The sequence below is a fragment of the Misgurnus anguillicaudatus genome, chromosome 2, assembly GCF_027580225.2.
Source record: "Misgurnus anguillicaudatus chromosome 2, ASM2758022v2, whole genome shotgun sequence".
NCBI lineage: Eukaryota > Metazoa > Chordata > Actinopteri > Cypriniformes > Cobitidae > Misgurnus > Misgurnus anguillicaudatus.
In genome coordinates this window covers 33,922,265-33,942,364 of record NC_073338.2, presented here as the reverse complement: position 1 = coordinate 33,942,364, position 20,100 = coordinate 33,922,265, and the positions used below count along the sequence as shown (strand labels likewise).

General features: G+C 36.3%; 2 protein-coding genes across 5 annotated transcripts; both read right to left on the bottom strand.

Moving 5' to 3' along the window:
* Positions 1 to 596: 596 nt before the first annotated feature.
* On the bottom strand, positions 597 to 11,092 carry LOC129442617 (phospholipid scramblase 1). Of its 2 annotated transcripts, none has more exons than XM_055202817.2 (10): positions 10,236 to 11,092; positions 8,747 to 8,788; positions 6,930 to 6,977; positions 6,467 to 6,549; positions 6,183 to 6,225; positions 3,453 to 3,673; positions 2,175 to 2,336; positions 1,786 to 1,947; positions 1,622 to 1,673; positions 597 to 835 (listed from the first exon to the last, which is right to left on the bottom strand). In XM_055202817.2, exons 2-9 carry the CDS (start codon positions 8,760 to 8,762, stop codon positions 1,644 to 1,646), a joined length of 765 nt encoding a protein of 254 aa, XP_055058792.1. In that variant the 5' UTR covers positions 8,763 to 8,788; positions 10,236 to 11,092; the 3' UTR covers positions 597 to 835; positions 1,622 to 1,643. The 2 variants fall into 2 exon arrangements, with proteins under 2 accessions (XP_055058792.1, XP_073710164.1); XM_073854063.1 differs by lacking the exon at positions 597 to 835 and adding an exon at positions 1,221 to 1,446.
* A 967-nt stretch (positions 11,093 to 12,059) lies between these two features.
* Positions 12,060 to 20,097, bottom strand: LOC129442616 (phospholipid scramblase 2). Of its 3 annotated transcripts, none has more exons than XM_055202813.2 (11): positions 19,945 to 20,097; positions 18,791 to 18,990; positions 18,186 to 18,221; positions 16,594 to 16,644; positions 15,872 to 15,925; positions 15,696 to 15,781; positions 15,306 to 15,348; positions 14,908 to 15,128; positions 13,169 to 13,330; positions 12,929 to 13,090; positions 12,063 to 12,363 (listed from the first exon to the last, which is right to left on the bottom strand). In XM_055202813.2, exons 3-11 carry the CDS (start codon positions 18,196 to 18,198, stop codon positions 12,325 to 12,327), a joined length of 831 nt encoding a protein of 276 aa, XP_055058788.2. In that variant the 5' UTR covers positions 18,199 to 18,221; positions 18,791 to 18,990; positions 19,945 to 20,097; the 3' UTR covers positions 12,063 to 12,324. The 3 variants fall into 3 exon arrangements, with proteins under 3 accessions (XP_055058790.2, XP_055058788.2, XP_055058789.2); XM_055202814.2 differs by having other exon boundaries at positions 18,791 to 18,908; XM_055202815.2 differs by lacking the exon at positions 18,791 to 18,990 and having other exon boundaries at positions 12,060 to 12,363.
* Positions 20,098 to 20,100: the final 3 nt, after the last annotated feature.

Here is a 20,100-nt window from a genome sequence, read left to right as displayed (position 1 = left end):
TATTTAAGCTACATTTAAACAAAAGTTTTATATTTTACTTTACTAATCTTTTTTTGTTTAAATAGCTGAAATAAATTGATTGCAACCACTTACCTTAAAAAAATTTAGTAAATTCAATGAATCTTTTTTTTTCAGTGTAGTTTTGGTGGCTTAACTGTATTTGCAGGCTAAGCAACTTTCAATGAAATAAATAAAAATGCTACAGCTTACATTTTGGTGACTACGAAAAAATGATAACTACAGGGCCTACGCTATAGAAATCCCTGAAGCAACCTGAAGCCCCAATTAATTTATAATTGCAACTGGGATATGAAATGATGAGAAACAGCATATTGAACTAATGCACCAACTTAATGCTTTATTAATAAGCCAGTTTCATGGGAGTAGAAGCTTGCAGCGTGTAGCGGTCAGAGACAAGTGTCTTAAGCCTATTCATCATGATGAGCAGTGAAGTGAGTGTGGCTATATGTTACAGTGTGTGTGTGTGTGTGTGTGTGTGTGTGTGTGTGTGTGTGTGTGTGTGTGTGTGTGTGTGTGTGTGTGTGTGTGTGTGTGTGTGTGAGTGTGTGAGAGCCTGCACGTGTGCACGTGGGTGGAGCTGAGTTGAGGCCTTTGGCTGCTGTCACAGACACATCAGACCTCAACATCAGTCAAGCTCTTTCATTAGAGGCTGTCTAGGTCTCTCAGCACCTCCATCAACAGATGAGTTCTCCATTATTGATCAAACTAAATACATCCAGCTGCCCTGAAACTGGTGTTCCTCCCAGTTTTCAGCAGGGAAAGAGGAATTTTCCCTCAAATATGCAGTTGGCTTACATGTGCATGATGCACTTGGCTGAAAATAAATAAATTACATTTAAAAATTGTACAGATCATCTCAAATATGCTATAAAGTTTTACAACAAATTGAGTTGGTGATACCTAATATACTTTCAAATACATTTTTAATCATTATTCAAGTGCAATGCAAGTGCATTCTACAAGATGCTAGGTGCTAGAAAAGACTGCTGATATAATTTATTATAATTAGAATAATATCACAATTTCCTTTATTTCTTTTCATGTTAAGGGATTTCAAATATTTCAAGCAATAATTTTCTAAAACATTGAGATACATCAGACGGTGTTGGCAAAAGTATTTTATATACGCAGAGATATAAACATTTATAGAATTAATTATGTTGATAATAATTAAAAGACATAAGTAAAATCAAAAAGCAAGTATAGCTTGTTTGTTAATGTTTCCAGATTAGGTTATGTTTAAGAACTGCCAACATTTTTATAAAAGTAACTGCTGTCCCCTAGTGGTAGTATCATAAGAGTACCGTACATCATATAATATTAACGTCAGTCTACAAATAAAAATACAAAAAACAACATAATAAGTGCATGATTTTTTTTATTTTGATCAGTGGATAACATCTGAATGTGCAAAATGAAAGAAACCTGCAATGATACAACATTTGGAAGAAAATAGTTACTATTATACACTGTACACATTTTACATGTCTATTACTGAGACATTTTAATTATATGTGACGACAAAGCTCAATGTAAAGACAATTAAAACCTACTTATTAAATACATGTTTCTTTACTCCAAAATACCCATTAATACTTACATTAAATGCAGTAATGTATGAGTTATTCACTATGTTCAAAGAACATGAAGTCCTGAAATAAAAGATACAGATCTTTACTTAAACACAAGAGACATACATGAGCTATAAACTGGTCTAACCAGAAATATGATGGCATATGATAGCAATGGCGGGTTTTTGCTTACTATGAGAAAACATGCTCCAAAAAGAGCAGCTTTGATCTTCACGTCCAAATCCAAAGGAAAGTTGATTCCAAAATTGTCTGCATCAGTGAAAGCTTCTTTCAGCAGACCCGTCCACTGTTTGGAGATTCGGCCCACCTGTGCTGACTCATCCATGGACAGCACCTGTTAAAACAAATACACTAGTTAATGATCATGCAAATAGGCTCTAAAGTGGTAAACGTATGTATTGTGAACAGACTACATGATGTAATGGTTTATGATGTAATGGAATTTTTCGTTTGAAACAGCTGAAATGTACAAATATTTCTTTGTTAAATATGTTTACATTAAAATCGATCTAAATATTATTATGGCATACAATTTATGTCAACGTTCTTTATTGTTAATACCTCAAAGTTCACATCAGAGCAACATTTGCAGGAGCAACACGGTCCCACTATCTTCAGAACTGCTTCTCGCTTCTCATTCTGTATGGTAAACTTAGGAATGAAAGGATGCCAGTTCTGGATCACATATCCAATCGGGTTGCCTGGCGGAGACTGGATTTCAAGCTGAGAAGTAGACACAAAACACAGCAACTTAGACATTGACAAAATAAAGTGGAGCTGTTATTAATTTACACTATAAAAACCCAGCTTAGGTTTAAACCCAGTCGTTGGGTTAAATTAACCCAGAATTTTTTTTTATTTGACCCAACAATGGGTTAAAACAACCCAGCATTTTGGGTTAAAATAACATTTTTGAGTGTATTATACTTGAAATTCATTTAATAGTTTGACATGCATACATGACACGGCAAGTAACTGTGTTTTTCTCAATGGCACAATGCTACACTGTAAAAAAATTGCTGTATTTATGCAGCTGGTTGCCGGTAATTTACTGTAGAAACCAAATACTGAAAATGTTTCATGTCCATTTCACTTTGAACAAACTGTTGCCAGTCAATAACATAAATGTAAAATCTACAGTAAGTAACTGGCAGCTAGTTGCCAGTAATACCCAGTAATACTGTAATTTCTACAGAGTTCCTTTTTTACAGTGTAATATTTCATAATATAGTCTTCAGTGATTCAAACCTTTTATCTACCAGCAAATAGGTTTAACCTATCTTTAGCCCAGTGGCGGCTCATGACTGCACTTCCGAGGATGCGCTAATTCATAATAAGTGTTCGGATTGTCACGTGTGTGGTTCCCTTTTCCAAAACATGTGTCATGCGTGTGGAGCGATCCTGTGTGCACCACGTGCTCTGCCAAAACAAGTGCCCGCTGGAGACGCGTCAAAACCGTTTATGATAAAAGAGACACTCGCATTCCCTAAATACACGCAAGACACCCCCTAACAGTAAACTCGGATTACGCATGAGATTGTGTGAATATCTGGCACACGCGAGCGTCTCCTAACAAGTTCAAGGCAGCAGGCACTTACTTTGGCATGACACGCGATGCACACACCATCTCTCAAAGCGCAGAAAACACACTTTGAAATGACGAACCACACACATGACAAGCTACATACATGTTGTGACGAACTTCAAATCGTGAGCTTTCGAAAAAATAAATCACCAGCCGCCACTGCTTCAGCCTTACTTTGAGTTCAGCAAAAGGCTTTGAGGCCTGTGGATGGTTAAAGCAAGTGATTAGACTTCATAAACAGAAATATTTATTACCTCTTGCAGGCAACAGGGGCAACAGCAGCTACCGCACCTCAAAGGGCGTGTAAGTGTCATGACTTCCTGCCCAGTGTTATCCTGAATATGGAGGACAAATGAGCGCAGCGGTCCACAGCACTGCCTGTTACAGCAGTCGTTCTCCTCCGCCACATAAAACACCTGCTGACCCATACTGTTCTTCACAATGTACTTATTATTTGTCTCCCAGCCCAGTATTGCTGCAAATAAGTCATTGAAAAAATGTGAACATGTTTAAAAAAAAAGTGTGTACTAAATTTACTGAATATTTAGGATTCCCACACTTTTTGATGGAAGAATTTTTATGATCATGTTTGTTTATTTGTGATTTGATTTTGGACTGTGAAAGGCCTCCTGCCCCAGTCGGGTGGACTTTCTTGGTGTAAATTAAATTAATACCACTGTTACATCCGTTCCCTGAAAATTTAACCAATCTTAAAGGTCACCTAATATGAGAAATTCACTTTGATATGTTGTTTGCAATATCTGTGTGTATACAACCATCCTTTAATCCTCGTAAAACCTCAACAATCTAATGAGACAAGCTGTTGGCGTTAAGCAGGCTCTACCCACAACCGCTGACTGACTGCTGTATTTGCATAGTTCCTATCCCCAGCGTGTTGTACACTTGCCCACCATTGTTTCCATGGCCAGAGTATCTGTAGTGAGCGGCCAGAATTTCCCGTAAACAAATTAGGTGTTTTGTTGTTGGATGTAAGGCATAAAAAAGTCAACATGAAGGCTGAAGTCCCGTTTTTACGCAAGGGTCCGCACACAGACACAATTTTCACCATAGATTTTTCAAACACTGTATACATTGTACGTGTACAGCGCATGTGCCCAGAAGAATGTAGTATGTAGCACAGGAGATGTATTGCATTATGTTCGCGTAAACGTAAAAAACAGACTATACTCTGGGCTTGAAACTCTTCATTTACTCCAAACATCTAAGTTGCTGGAGACGCAGTGGATAGTTTTATCTTTAAAGGGAACACAAACCCCAAACCTAAATTTGTTTATGTTTGCATGAATAATTTTACACCACGAGGGTCAATACAAAGCAGGTTTTGCAAAAAAAATTCTTAAAGAGTAACTAAACCCTAAACCAACTTTTTTTAGTTAATGATCTGTAAGAATGATGCTTTATTAGTGATGTTCATTGATTTTAGTAAGTTTTTTGACATTTGGATATAAAGTGTTTCAATACTATAATATATGGTGTAAAAACGTCTGAGTGCTGAATGAGATGAAGTATTTACTTGCTGTTAAAACAGTAGGTACTGTATAGTATGAATCCTGGTAGTATGAATGAGATTTGGACGTACTACATCCGCCATGTTGCTACATCACGTGACATACGTCGTCATCACGTCAAGTCATTCCAGCGCGAAAACAGCCGCATGGCTCTACTTCATTGGATAACTCGTCTCCCGGGCATCATGGGGTAGTGAAGTGTCCATCGTATGTACACTGCAAAATCTAACCGGAAGTAGTAGGTCATCCGGGTACTGTTTTTCAAATACTATGTATTCGGACATACTACTTGCCTCGCCTACTGCTTTTCTCGTGCTATATAGTATGGAAGTAGGCGGTTTCGGACGCAGCATCACATTTTTTTTTTTTTTTTGTATAGATAACAAAAAGTGGGAAGGGGAATAGCAGCTCATTTGCATTTAAAGAGACACACACACACAAACACTTTTTCCTTTCCTGCGCATCTAAAAAACGTGACTTTTCATCATGGAATAACAAATGATCTATACCGTATTTGGACCTGAAACGTCACAGACACATTTTTGGGAAAACCGAGGTGCAACCTTCCGATCTCTCTGATGAAGCCAATACGGAAGTGACTTACACTGCAATTCATCGACTGGCCGCTTGAGGCTGGCTCCAAAAGGGAGTCAATTCCCATAGACCACCATGTTAAAAATGCCCAACTTTAAAGTAGAAAATAATATGTTTACAGCCTGGTACAAAAAGTGTTTTTGGTCTGTATAGCTAATTTTGCCCTTCATGACAACTGTGAGAGGGTGAATTTTTTGGTAACTCATTTCGTTTAAATTATATTAAGCCTTAAATGTCTGCATAATTAAGGGCGTGGCCACTTGAGTGAGGGGTGAACGGCCACTGCTGTCACTAGAGTCGAGCTAGGCGGGCGTGGTTACAGCAACCAACCACCTCAGCTTCACTCATGTCCCGCTTCTTTACCCATTTTCGTTTTTCCACGGTGACGCGCGGCCAAGATGGCGACGGAAGGCAACGCCTACTTTAAGCTTCAAAAACGATCTTCACAAACCAATGGGTGACGTCACGGACACGTCCATATTTTTTTACAGTCTATGGGGAAAACCTACTAGTACATCTTGAAAAATTGCTATATGAGGTGACCTTTAAATCATAGTATTAATTAATAAACTGATGTTTGTAACTAATTTGAGGATACATAAATCTCACATCAGAAATATCTACGCCAGGGGTCTCCAACGTGGTGCCCACGCAGAGCCTGTGAGATGCTTGCTCACAAAAAGGTTGGAGACCCCTGATCTACGCAATGTTGTTGATTTTATTTTAGAAATGATGATAATTATACAAATACAGCTTATATTTTACTTTATTTGATGTCCATGAATGTGCGGGAATCCTGATTATTGTTTAGTATTCAGTTAATATCAGTAAAATAATCAATTATAGACATTACAGCATTACCTTCAGCTAGCTCAACTTTCTGATGAACAAGAAGCTGATCAATCTACATTATAAAAAGAGGAAAAATTTATATTTTAAAATTTGAAGAATACTATGGTAGTAAATTAAACAGTATATTTCTTACCAACTGTTATTTCATCCTATTTTAAATTATCCAGTTCATCAATCCTTTTTATAAGAACATTTATTGCTAATTGCTCAACACATACTTAGTCAACGTTCGAGAAGATATCAGCAGATATCCTTCAGTGTCTATAGCAGCAAGAACAAGTAAAAAGCTCTACCTGCGTCAGGTACTCAAGTCCTGGAGGGCAGCCAGCGGGTCTTGGTGGAACTGGCATCATTTGAATCTGATTGGGCATAGGACCTTGAGCAGGACACAAAATAAATATAATAAATATGAGATTCATAATAAAGATTCACCCAGTTACTGAAATTCGGTCTTTATTTTTACAAATCCCCATATTCTTCAAAACTTGTATAATATTGTATTTTCTAATAAGAGGTGTTTGGCCTATGTTTTTAAATACAATAAAGTGAATGAGTACCACATTTAAATGTGCATGAGAGTGTTGTAAAAAAGAGCATGCTTTTCAGCAGACCCACATAACATAGCAGGTTTGGTTTGGTGTGAAATAATAATAAATGTTTTATTACTTTATAGGTAAACAATTTAAGTAGTACGTTACAAGTATGGTACAACATTCAATTTCATAAAAAAATACCTTTCTGTAAAGCTACTCTTACCTTGTCCTGGCATGGCTGATGGCTGCCCATGTATAGGGGCAGGATGTACTTCGGTGGTTGGAGGTCAACGGAAAAGTATCAAAATAACAAAAATGTAAAAATCTTAATGTTTTAATCTCAACCAAGAACATCTCTTTACTCATGTGGAAGTGTTTTTAGCACACATTATGGGGCAGTTTCCCAGAAAGGGTTTAGATTAATGCAGGACTAGGCCTTAGTTTTATTGAGGCGGTTTCCTGGACAGGGATTAGTCCTAGACTAAAATAAATGTAAGAGCTGTCCAAACAGAAAACAACTTGAAACACTGACATATCTTATAATACATCAATGCCCTTTGTTTTGCCTCAAAATGCACACAAGTAATGTTTTTAGTAAGGCATGTTTGTTAAAACTAGTTATATTTCCTAATTAAACTAAGGCCTAGTTCTGGCTTAAGCTAATCCCTGTCCGAGAAACTACCCCATTATATCCCAGACAGGTCTTATCCTATCCTTTGAAAATACCTTGCACTGACATTTCCTAACATACACTCACCTAAAGGTGTATTAGGAACACCATACTGATACTGTGTTTGACCCTCTTTCGCCTTCAAAACTGCCTTAAAGGTGCAGTGTGTAAATTTTAGCAGCATCTAGTGGTGAGGTTGCGAATTGCAACCAACGGCTTAGTCCACCGCTTTTGAAACACACAGAGAAGCTACGGTAGTCGCCACCAGACAAACATGTAATCGTCAGAGACAACTTAGTAAAACAAATTGTCCTTTAAGGGCTTCTGTAGAAAAATGGCGGCACAAAATGGCGACTTCCATGTAAGGGGACCCTCGGTGTATGTAGATAAAAAGGTCTCGTTCTAAGGTAATAAACACATAACGGTTCATTATGAAAGGTCTTTATACACCACTGATAATATAGTTTTGTATATTATTTTGCATTTCTGTCAAAAGATCCTTCTAAAAATTACACACTGAACCTTTAATTCTACACGGCATTGATTCAACAAGGTGCTAAAAGCATTCTTTAGAAATGTTAGCCCATATTGATAGTATAGCATCTTGCAGTTGATGGAGATTTATGGGATGCACATCCAGGGCACGAAGCTCCCGTTCCACCACATCCTAAGATGCTCTATTGGGTTGAGATCTGGTGACTGTGGGGGCCATTTTAGTATAGTGAACTCATTGTCATGTTCAAGAAACCAATTTGAAATGATTCGAGCTTTGTGACATGGTGCATTATCCTGCTGGAAGTAGCCATCAGAGGATGGGTACATGGTGGTCATAAAGCGATGGACATGGTCAGAAACAATGCTCGGGTAGGCCGTGGAATTTAAACGATGCAAACTTGGCACTAAGGGGCCTAAATTGTGCCAAGAAATATCCCCCACACCATTACACCATTGCGTTAATGAGAAATTGAACAGGTGTTCCGAATAATCCTTTAGGTGAGTGTATATCGGTGCCATTGTTTTGTCTCAAGATGCACACCACTGTTGTTTTTGATAAGGTATGTTTGTAAAAACTACTTAAATGTCTTAGGGGCCAATTGCATACAACTACTTAAATGTCTTATTGGTATAATGGTGGATGGCTAATTTCTATGGCTGCCTGCTACCCTGGCAAGGTCTCTCTTGTAAAAGAGATTCTAAAATCAATAAGACTTGCTGTTAAAATAATGGTAAATAAATAAAAGTAACAATAATTGTCTCCTTTTTTGCTGTGAATCCTTAATATAGGTTCCTCTGTGAGATTGTACAACAGCAGTAAATACCACAGTGCTATCAGGATCAGGTTGCTGATGATAAGGGCTTGGCACACTCACCACTGTTGGCTGACATGGTGGAAGGCTACAAATTAGTACTTCCTGCAAACAAGTAAACCAGACAAACAAGTTAGGCTGGTGTCATTCTTTCATTTTTTTTGCCATTTTGTTTCAGTAATGGAATGTCCTAATTTTTCCAAATAGGAAATAAGGAAATACACAATAGTAGTATTTTAAAAATTCTGAATTTTACTTAACTGTTTTGTCCTATAATCCTACATTGACACTTTGGTTTAGGGTTAGATTTTGTGTTTGCGTTAGGATGTCACTTTAAGTATTGGTTTCAACCTTTTTTCATGATTTATGTTTTATATTTTATGATTTTTAAACTATTGTCGCCTGGCATTAGGGTTAGAGTTGGGTTTGGGTAAAGATGTCATTTTATGCTTATCTAACCCTAAACTGAAGCGATAATGGTAACAAAACAGTTAAGTAACTCATACGTGGCAGTGACACGTAAACAGAAATACGTGACATGTTCACGCAAAAAGGCAGAAAAACACTCACAAAATTACGTGACTATAGGTACGTAATTTTGTGATACTGGGTTGCATGCCATCAATGGCCTCTTAATGTATGCATGATCATTTTAAGATAAGATAAGATAAGATGCCAGAAGTGCCAGAGAGTTAACATCCAGTCATTTGACCTAGTTGCAAGGCTCCCTACAAAATATTTTCTCAGACATTGTTGCCTACTGCTTTATACACCCAACTTTAGTATTAACAAAAAACAAATATAACACTCAGCTATTACTTAGTATACACAAAGACTAACAACCGACTCAGCAAATCATTTATGAAAAATAATACATGATTGAAACAAAAAATATAATCATAATCTATCATTACTACTAACTAAATACCTAGGTCCACTATTACACTACAAAAATGTTGGGTTTTTTTCTAGACATAAAGTGGACATTTTCAAGGTCAATTTAAAACTGTTGGGATTGTTCACATTTTACCCAGCCATGCGTTGAAACAACCAACATTTTTAGAGTGCACAATACCAATACTAATCCCCTATTTAAAATTACTACTGTTATTATAATTACCAGTACTGTTATTTTATTTATGTTACGAATTTCTTGATTACTGCATGCTGTGATTTCATAAATAATAAATGTTGTATAATAATGTATATGCAACAACTCAGTGACTAGATTCTAATGGTTTAAATTGCTTAGACTAATCCTACAAGTAATCATTTTTTTTCTGGACTTTAAAAACTAGACATTAAAACTAGATTAGTTCTTAAGTCTTAACTCAGTGGCTATATACATTATGCACTTGGCATTGATATGTTGACCAGACCAGTGTCTCCAAGTAACCAAGGTCTTGTGTGGAATTCTGCTATCAGAAAAATTAAGTTTAATTGTATTAATTTAATTTGTTTAATTTTTAGTATACCTTTACAAGAAAGAAAGAAAGAAAGAAAGAAAGAAAGAAGAAAGAAAGAAAGAAAGAGGTTATTATTTGTTACTCACACAATACAGAGCTGTTTATTCATGTGCTCCTGTAAGTCTTTCTCCTCTGTGGAGTTTGCTGCTTACAAACGACCAACAAACTTCTGATAATAGAGATCGCATCCAACAGCAAGAAAACTAACTCTAGAAAAACGTGTTATGATATGACTATTGACTTCTTTGACGCTATCTGAGAATGCTTGGTCTCTCGTTTACACGGAAGTGCTGTTACACACTGTATATCTATGGAAATTATCCACACAGTACAGTTTTGGAAACGAGTAAAGGCGGATCGTCCAGCTTTCCCATAGATGCTTAGCACCTGCTTCAGTTTTAACTATCCCATTGAAACCATTCTTGTTTCACTTTGTCGGAAACAAAACATGCAAAACAACTCGGCATCCGCGTATTTTTTTCTTCTTTTTCTAAATTGCACAAACTATCAGTCTACTACTAGCCCTACCTGGATGCAACACACATTTTTTGGAAGCCCCACATGAAAGCACTCAAATATTCAATAGTTTTTTTAACGCGTTGTGCATAAACCCCAACAGCAAATGACACACGCACACACACATTCAAGGGGCTTCAGTTACAACAAAACTGCACCTGCAGCTTGGTCACGTAAAGGTTTTACTTCTTTAAATGCTATATTTTCATACAAAAGATAACACAAACAAGTTCCGAAAAATGGTATTGATGGTTTGCCTTTGCTTCATGTTTCAATGGTCCATTTTGTAAAATCAGATCAGCGCAGAGAAAATAATTAAACACCGCTGTGAAGTAATACTGTAATCAGCGCATACCAGAACTAAAGCATATCTGAGAACAGCAAATAATAGGAAGTCAGTCAGCTAGAGTCACGTTTTGTAAATGAATACCATTCGGTTAAAGCACCCATATGCATGAGATCTGAATAAGTGTCTTAAAAGTTATTAGAGCTAGAGTATCAGGTAGCCTACGGTACCTTCTTTAGCCACGGCCAGATGTTCAGTTAAAATGGCCACGGGTGATTATTTGGCTGATATAAATTAATTTTAACGGTAAATGACGCCATTGCCCTAGGTTGCCATAGCAACAACACCATAAATGGTTGGTTTTAATAAAAAAGTTGAACAAATAGTTCAGTAAACAATGCAATTATGTGTGTGTGTGTGTGTGTGTGTGTGTGTGTGTGTGTGTGTGTGTGTGTGTGTGTGTGCGTGCGTGCGTGCGTGCGCCTGCAATGTGTGTATTCATCTTATTAATATAAGTATAGCCTATATAGTGAAGGGAAGAGCTCAGGGACAATTAAACTGCAACTGTACCCTTTACAATGTTTTATATATTTCATTGTTGTCTTATTTTAAGTAAAGTGTAGTGCATGAGAGAAAACAACCTCTGCACAGTTTTTGCCAGCTTGGATATGCTATAGTATGGCTATAGTCTAATCTCCTACTTTGATCCCTCTTCTCAGTGACATGCATAAACATGTTAACCAAATAATAAAAAATTAGAGAATTTACAATACAGAATAGCTAAAAAATATTTTTCTTTAAACATATTTTTACTGAACTTTATGCAAACTGAAACCCTGATTATCTATATATTATTTATAAAACTATCAAAAATAGTGAACAAATATAAAGCTTTTGAGGTGATTATTATGTGCTATTTGGTTGGAAGGGGGTGTCCTTTTTCAGTTTCAGCATCATCATGCCACTCAAAAGGTCTGTGCACGGCCCTGGTGTGTAGCCCATTTTACTGACATCTATCCTACCTTTCTTTTTCTCTCTTCTTGTCTCTGCTTTTCGCGGAGCTGCATTCATGCCGCCGAAGTCATTGCCTCATGAGGCAACAAGTCAGCTTCCTTAGAAATCGGACGCAGCCTAAATGTATGTGCACTTTTTGAAATGTTAATGTAGTGTCCCTGATAGGCCTTAATCTTTTTGTAAATAACCATTATGATAGGAAATCAGGATAGATCAGGAACAGTAAATTAGATTACACCTTTATTTTATTACAATGCATATAACATTCTTGAGATATGATACTTTAATAACCAAACAAAAAGTTATTTGTGTTTTTTATTTTTTAAATGAAAGTAAAAGAATCAAGCTCCTCGATGGTTTCAATGTTTGTCTTGAGTGTGCTCAAAATACATGAAATCCTGTAAGTTATAAGAAAAAGACAAAGAGTTACATATAATGTGAAACACCCTTACACTCTTAGAAAGAATTTACACATCTCTGTGCGTTAAACTTTTAACACAACATGTGCAATTTTAACACATTATGTGTCATTTTGTGTTGATTTTGTGTTAAAATATAACACAAGTTGTGATAAAAGTAACACAAAATGTGTTGTTTCAATGATAACACAGAGATGGGTAGATTCTGGGACAACGCATTGTTTTTAACACATTCGTTCTAAGAGTGTACTCAATCCTCATCCGTCACAATAAGTACCTATCAGCAAATACTAAAATTGGAACCTATTAAGTTTTAATACAAATTTTACAGTTAATTATACTGTGTCCGTGTTTATAGATGCATTTGGTTTATAAATCAAAATCTTAATGGACTTTTTATGCTTATTTATGGATGTATTAGCCAAAAAAAAACTTCTTTATATTGTTTGGGAAAACTAAAATAAATTGAAATTAATGAGTTCAAAACTCATTCTTTATCATGCTTTTCCTAAAATACATTACGATTTGTATTAATCTTACTCACAATAAGAAAGCAGGCCCCTAATATAACCGCCTTTATTTTCACATCCAGATCCATTGGAAATTGAAGACCAAAGTTGTCTGCATCAGTAAATGCTTCTGCCTCAAATCCCGTCCATTGTTTGCTAATCCGACCAATCACTGAGGATTCATCCAATGACATCACCTATTGTCACATTTACGAGCATCAGTTGGGTAATTACTTTTTATGCATTTTCAAATCAGAGCATCATTTATACCATACCTCAAAATTAACATCAGAACAACACTTGCAGTCACAGAACGGCCCCACAATCCTCAAAACTGGTTCTTTTCTCTCATTCTGAATAAGAAACTTTGGCAGGTAAGGATGCCAGCATTGACTTACGTATCCAATAGGGCTGCCAGGAGGGCTCTGAACCTCCAGCTAAACGGAATGAACGATATTAACATCATATAAATACATTTATTACTTATTTATTGGTGCTAATTGACATCAACCCCCAAATGTAACTACACTGAATAGTAAGATGCACAATATCATAATGGTATTAAAGATGCCATAGAATAAAAAAACTGTATTTACCTAGGCATAGGTGAATAATAAGAGCTCTGTACATGTTAAAGGCGCTCTAAGCGAATCTGTGCGACTTCACTTTTTGTTGAAGTTTGAACTGTTTTCAAACAAACGGAGCGTAGCTAACTCCTCCCCCTCCCTTCCGTGCTTTCATGAACGCGTCCAACCCCCACGTCCAAATCCTTCTTGTCGTTTATTGGCTTTAAACACTTTGTTTTGTTTCGTGGTGCTAGGTTTGGCCACTGTGTTTATTTTGCAGTTTGCGAAGCCTGGGCTGTCTACAGAGATCGCGTTTTTTACAGTTTGATCAGCGGACAGGCAGATAGTAAGGAGATGTTTGCTGTATGTAACAAAACATGTTTTATGGTCTAAAATGCGTGAATTCGCTTAGAGCACCTTTAATGATATATCCTGAGCATAGACTGTAATAAAAGATGGCCTGTTCGCTCTCTTCCATTGGTGAAAAATGAAGCCGCCAGTGTCCCGATACGCGCTGACATCTTGGGTCTTGAGTCTGTGCAGTAGTGATTTCGGGACCAGTCCTGCACAGTAGTGAGCATGAAGTAAAGCCCCGAAATCAAGACCCCGCCCTCACAGACTGCGCATATCACACGATATCACAGCTGTCAATCATGACGTGACACCACTGTTAAATAACTAACTAAACACAAACTTATTTTAAAAACAAACATTTGAATTTACATCAGCGTGATAAAAACTACAGTAAATGACTGAAACCAGCTTCGGAAAAAAGATCATTGAAGTGTAATTACATTTTTAAGTTGGTCTCAAGTCCTATTGAATAACATGGGGAGGCGGGCTTTATGACCTATACTGGGACCAGTCACTGGGGGGCGATCGAGACGTTTTGGCTTCACTTTTCAGGGCTTGTGCGGCACGCTTGATTCTGAGCCTCAAATGTGTTTGTTTTCTCATTTTTATGAAAACCTTGTGCACAAAAAAGACTGCTGGCCAATAACATAACACTGACTGTGATGTCACAGTCAAGATGTAAGCCCCAACATTAATTAAAAAGTTGTTAAAATGTTTACTAATGTTAGCTACTGACATGAGCCTCAGAGCAGAGCAATCAGAGCAGAGCTCAACATTATTATTCATGACCCTTCCAAAATATGGCAAAAATAGACCATTTCATTCAAAGGACAAATCCTAGGGTTGTAAATTGACATGTAAACGTTTCTAGATATTTTTGCACTAAATAAAGCTACATACCTTCTATGTAAATATCAAAGAACAATTTAACATATTATTTGAGTGCATTCTTTGGCACCTTTAAAACTAATGCTAAAACTTGTGACATTTTGCTCACTGCGGCCACAGATAAAAAAGTAGGCGTTAAAGTAGGTGTTGATGCATAGCAGTTAAGCACAGTTTGCATGCTTTGTGCTGTGGTCGAGTGGTTTTACCTCTTGCAGACAACAAGGAAAGAAACAGCTGCTGCAGTTAAGGGGACGGGATAAAGTCATCACTTCTTGGCCCATGTTATTTTGGATATGGATTATGAAGGAGCGCACTGGTCCACAGAACATACGCGTGCAAAAGTCGTTCTCCTCAGCGGCCAAAAATACCTGCTGCCCTAAACTGTTTTTAATTACATATTGATTATTGGTCTCCCATCCCATGAGAACTGTAAAAGAGAGAGAAAGAAAGAGAGCGGGAAACCTTCTGTCAGAGTTCCCTAAAATAATAATTTCTTTAAGTGCAACAGAAAGAAAATCTTAAAGGTTTCTTTTGGAACAACACGAACCAACAAAGAACCCCTTTAATTTTTAAGAGTGTGATGTAATAATTGGATGAACATTACCTTCCATTAGTTCTATTTTTTGATGAACTAGAAGCTGATCCACCTGTGTGCATTGAAGTATATTTACATATAAAGTACATACATTAGTAAAAGAAAGGCTCATAAGAGAAACAATGTATTTTTTAAGGAGAATGCAACAGTGAGATTGTAAGGGGTTTGTTGGGATGAAATACATTAAATACTGTATGGAGTATGAACATGTGGCCAGTGACACAGGGCATCAGACTCTCATGGGCCTCAGACCGCATGACGCGAGACTACCAAAATAGACAATCAAACCAATGCATACAGTGTGAACTGTACCCATGGCCTAGCACAACTATGGTTCAGCTCTGGGTTACAGTTTATATGCACTGAAATGATATCATTATGAGTGATACTGTTGGTCACCTGTGTCAGGTACTCCAGGCCTGGGGGACAGCCAGGGGGTCTCTGTGGGACTGGCATCAACATTGGCACCTGAGGTGGTACATAACCTACAGCAGGGAGAGAAAACGTAGACCATGGAAATGTTACAAACACACTCTTCACAGAGTGAAATTCAATTTGCCTGTTTATGCATTTACCAGGTTGTGTGGTGTAAACGTCATTGCTGTTTGGTTGAATACCAATGGTATACACTATGGGAAAAAAATGTATAGCATCATCTATCAGCAGCAGCAAAGACAAATGGCAATAAATGATATGTGAAGTTTACTATATGGAGAGTCTAGTCTGTTGTAACCCTTTTGTTCCCAGGAAAACTCTGAGTTGTTGGTGCATTTTACAAACATTTAGCATTAATAAAAATTCAGACTGTTATGGTTTCATCTGTACATTTTTACTTGGTGGAAACAGTCAAACCCACTGAACCACAATGAAAGATGAAACCCTTTGCTAAAGCCAAAGGAAGGAAGTAAAACCTATCACAACTCAGAAACCTGTTAATTTCTTGCACATGTTGGTGGTCACAATTGTGAGAACGAACAAAAAATTATTTTAAAGTTACTGATTTACTCATGATGTAAAAAGTGAAATATGCATTTATTCATGAGTTTTTTTCCTTTTTAGAAGATAACTTTCTATTATTAATTCATTCTGCAGTTCCCCCCTGGCCACATGTGACCAAGAATAAGGCAAAAGCTTTCACAAACTTTATTATTATTAATAAAAGTAAAAGGAAATCAGGCCGTTTTGTTTCCGTTGGCTACCAAGATGGTAAATGATCACTTAAGCATAGTCCCCAATTAGCATTTTGGGTATATTTGGGTATATTCAGTATAGAAGAAGAGGGCAATTTAACACTCACCAGGTGTCATAGGCACATTGACAGGTGGCACGTTTGCTCCTCCTGTCTGACCTGTATTTAGAAATAAAGCAGTTAGAGGGGAAAATTAGTTTTTAATTTAGTTTTAGTTTTTAGTTTTTAGTTTTAAATTAATAAAGATATTTCAATCTTTGAATCTTGAATCTTAAATTCACTTGAAATTCAGCAGAGCAGCTGTTAGCTTACTTATTTTTCAGTGCATTTACTTAAATCTTTAACCAATGATAAACCACCAAAAGTGAAGAATAGGGAAATCAAATACTGAAATTGGATTAAAATAGAAAACAACTGATATACTTTATTTCCACTGGGCTGCAGTGGAGGTATGCAAATTTTATTCAAATTGCTTAAAGCAGCTAGAGTTTCATCTGACCACATTTTAGCTTAAAAGTATTTATAAAATGATATCATTACATAACTTTAAATATTTGAATGAACATATTCTACAATGAAAGGTGCAAGGATTAAAAATTATAAACTGGTTTAAACTGGTTGTTCAGTTCTTGCATGCTGCAGCCTGCAATGTTTTTAAATGTAGACTAAACTGTGTAGTTGACTGTTGTCCCATTCAATCAGTTGCTTACATTACTGTGCTATTTTCATGTCTCTTATATCACTTTGTGTTGTATTTCCTAAACCATTATGAAGAAATTAAACAAAAAAAGAATATTTTAAATCTATTAATTTATTAAAGGTGCAGTGTGTAACTTTTAGGAGGATCTTTTGATAGAAATGCAATATAATATACATAACTGTAATATCAGTGGTGCATAAAGACCTTTCATAATGAACCGTTTTTATTACCTTAAAATGAGACGTTTTTATACACATACACTGAGGGTCCAATACATGATAGTCACCATTTTGTGCCACCATGTTTCTACAGAAGCCCAAATTTTGTATCCGACTATTACATTTTTTTCCCTGTGCGCTACCGTAGCTTTATAATGTTTTTCAAAAGCGAGGAGTTAGGCATGGACTGAGACGTTTATTTGCAATTCACAACCTCACCACTAGATGCCGCTAGAATTTACACACTGCACCTTTAAGCATCATGTGCACAAAGTGGGATAATGTACAGTCATCCACACAATAGGTGCCGAATCCCCTGCTAACTGCACGTTATCATGTTCCACCAGCCCCCAACCCCCTTTGTATAGGGTGCATCCCTTTGAGCCCCCTCTAAAGGAAATTGATGACATAAAACAATCTTAAACTTTTAATATGTTTTGTTTAATTAAAATTATATGATACAATGTAGTGCTTTTGGTTAGTAGCCTTTTATTTAGATTTAAGCATTTATGATAATGTAATGCATTTTATAAAATGTCATAAAACTAGGGCACCCCTGGCCCCATCTTTCACCCCCCAAGGGCTTGCCCCAGTTTAAGAACCACTGCCTTACAGTGCCATGCCAAGGGTCAAACAGGACAATTTATGATAAAAATACTAGACTCTTAAGCCTTTTCTCCAGATAACTTCCATTTAGTGGACAATTTTTCGTATTTGTAAATAATAACTACCCACTGAATGATGAACTAGAAAAATTATACATTGTTTAGGTAATCGCTCACCTTGTACAAACATGGCAATGGAAGATTACTGCTCTTCTGTATAAAACAGTAAAGAATATGTTAGCAAGAAAACATCACATTCTATAAAGCAAATGTGCACTAACACAAACAGTCAATTCACAAATACCCTTATTGTACTGATAGGTAATTAATTGCACTACTTGCTTAGGTTTACACAACAATTGAACTGTCAGGTAAACTGTGAGTGACAGAAATTATTCATGTGGTCATGCCCATCACTAGGTGAGGGTGTTGGCGTACAGCTTAAGGTGTGAAGATATTCTGTTTCACTTGATCACATAACCGTTAACTCTACTATGCATAACTATCAGCCTTAAACAAGCATGCACTGAAGCATTTAAAACAAAACATATGGTAAATTCTCCTAAGTGCTCATGTAAAAATGTTAATAGCATCACCAGTGTTCTTGTAGCACAACTGGAAGAGCATTGTGCTTGCAACACCACATGGTTTCAATCCTTAGACTACACATAGCCTACAGCCTACTAATAAAATGTTTATCTCTACTGTAAGTAGCTATTAATAAAAGTATCTGCCAAATGCAAAACTCTAAAATAAAAACCACTATTAATGTGTTCACTTGCCAGAATTTAGGATGATGGAGTAGCTTGAGCAGCCTGAAGTCCCATCATGTCAAGGATGCATACGTGATGTTCAGCATGGAAGTTTGCAGTACGCATTCATTGCCTGACATGATGCAAACTAACAAGACACCAGTGATACTCTATACTCCGATGAGCAGCTTACTTCAGGGATTAGCAGGTAAAGAGGTTGCTAGGCTATACTATCAACAATATAATCCTTTATGTGAAAAACAAAGCTCTTCCAACCACTTAGCAAATACTGTTTAAAAAGAAATAAACACATAACGCAACACAGCATAACACATAACATAACATAACATAACATAACATAACATAACATAACATAACAACTGTAATGTTTGTAGGCCTTATAACAATCCTTTTAGATAACACTCCCATATGAGGCCGGTGTTGTGTCGAAGTCTGTTCCCCCTATGTTCCCCCTATTTTTCCCTTCAGTGTAGTGTTTTTATGGCGTTTTTATCACGTTATAGGTTTTATTATTTATATATTTAAAGTTTTAATGGCTACTGAGATGTACATGTGTGCATTTCTGTAATGTATCTGTATTGTTCTTAATGGTAAGTCAATTATTTTTACAGTATGAATCATATTATATGTATAATGTTTATTTAAGTATGTATGCAAACATTAAATTTTTAAAAAAAACAGTAAAGGAAAAAAAACGAAAAAGACAGGCTATATTTTAAAAGAAATACCCTAATAGAAAACTGTCAAATGTATGAAATATTTAATAAATTGTATTATAAAATACATGATATTATGCCTTTTTAGTATAACCAATTCAAATCTTTAATCTTTCTAAATGTAACGTGATGAAAACGCTATAAAAGCACTACACTAAAGGGAAACATAGGGGGAACTGAGTTCGACACAACACCGGCAAGCTAGATATATATCTACTTTAGCTCTAAGCTGTAGTAAAGCTTGTTGAATATAGGGAACTTCTGTTGGATTTGTTTTGGTCTATACATTGAACTTTTTGTCTTGTTTTAAGCTTTTATTACTGGTTTTACTGTTTCATACAATAGTAGTAAGCTAGTGTAGGATTAAACCATCACAAGACATCACAGCCACATAGTGAAATTATTAGAATGCATTTGGTGTTTAAAAATAAAGTATGAAGGACCTACATGATCATTAGAGTTCAGCAAATACAAGCAAAAATAAAACAAAAAAAGTTGTTTGTTAGTCGTAATAATGTATGTTTTGCGCAACAAAAAGAAAACATTGCAACTAAGTTAAAATAATCATAACGGGTAACTTTCTAATTGGGACTTTTATCTGAT

What these genes read in the sequence shown, in the direction of transcription:
- LOC129442617 (XM_055202817.2), bottom strand. An exon ending in GCCCCTGTTGCCTGCAAGAG is followed by an intron (nt 2,337 to 3,452) that starts GTAATAAATATT and finishes TCTACTTCTCAG; the next exon opens with CTTGAAATCCAGTCTCCGCC. An exon ending in GCTCTGATGTGAACTTTGAG is followed by an intron (nt 1,948 to 2,174) that starts GTATTAACAATA and finishes TTGTTTTAACAG; the next exon opens with GTGCTGTCCATGGATGAGTC.
- LOC129442616 (XM_055202815.2), bottom strand. An exon ending in CAATGTGCCTATGACACCTG is followed by an intron (nt 15,926 to 16,593) that starts GTGAGTGTTAAA and finishes TTTTTCCCATAG; the next exon opens with TGTATACCATTGGTATTCAA. An exon ending in GTTCTGATGTTAATTTTGAG is followed by an intron (nt 13,091 to 13,168) that starts GTATGGTATAAA and finishes ATGTGACAATAG; the next exon opens with GTGATGTCATTGGATGAATC.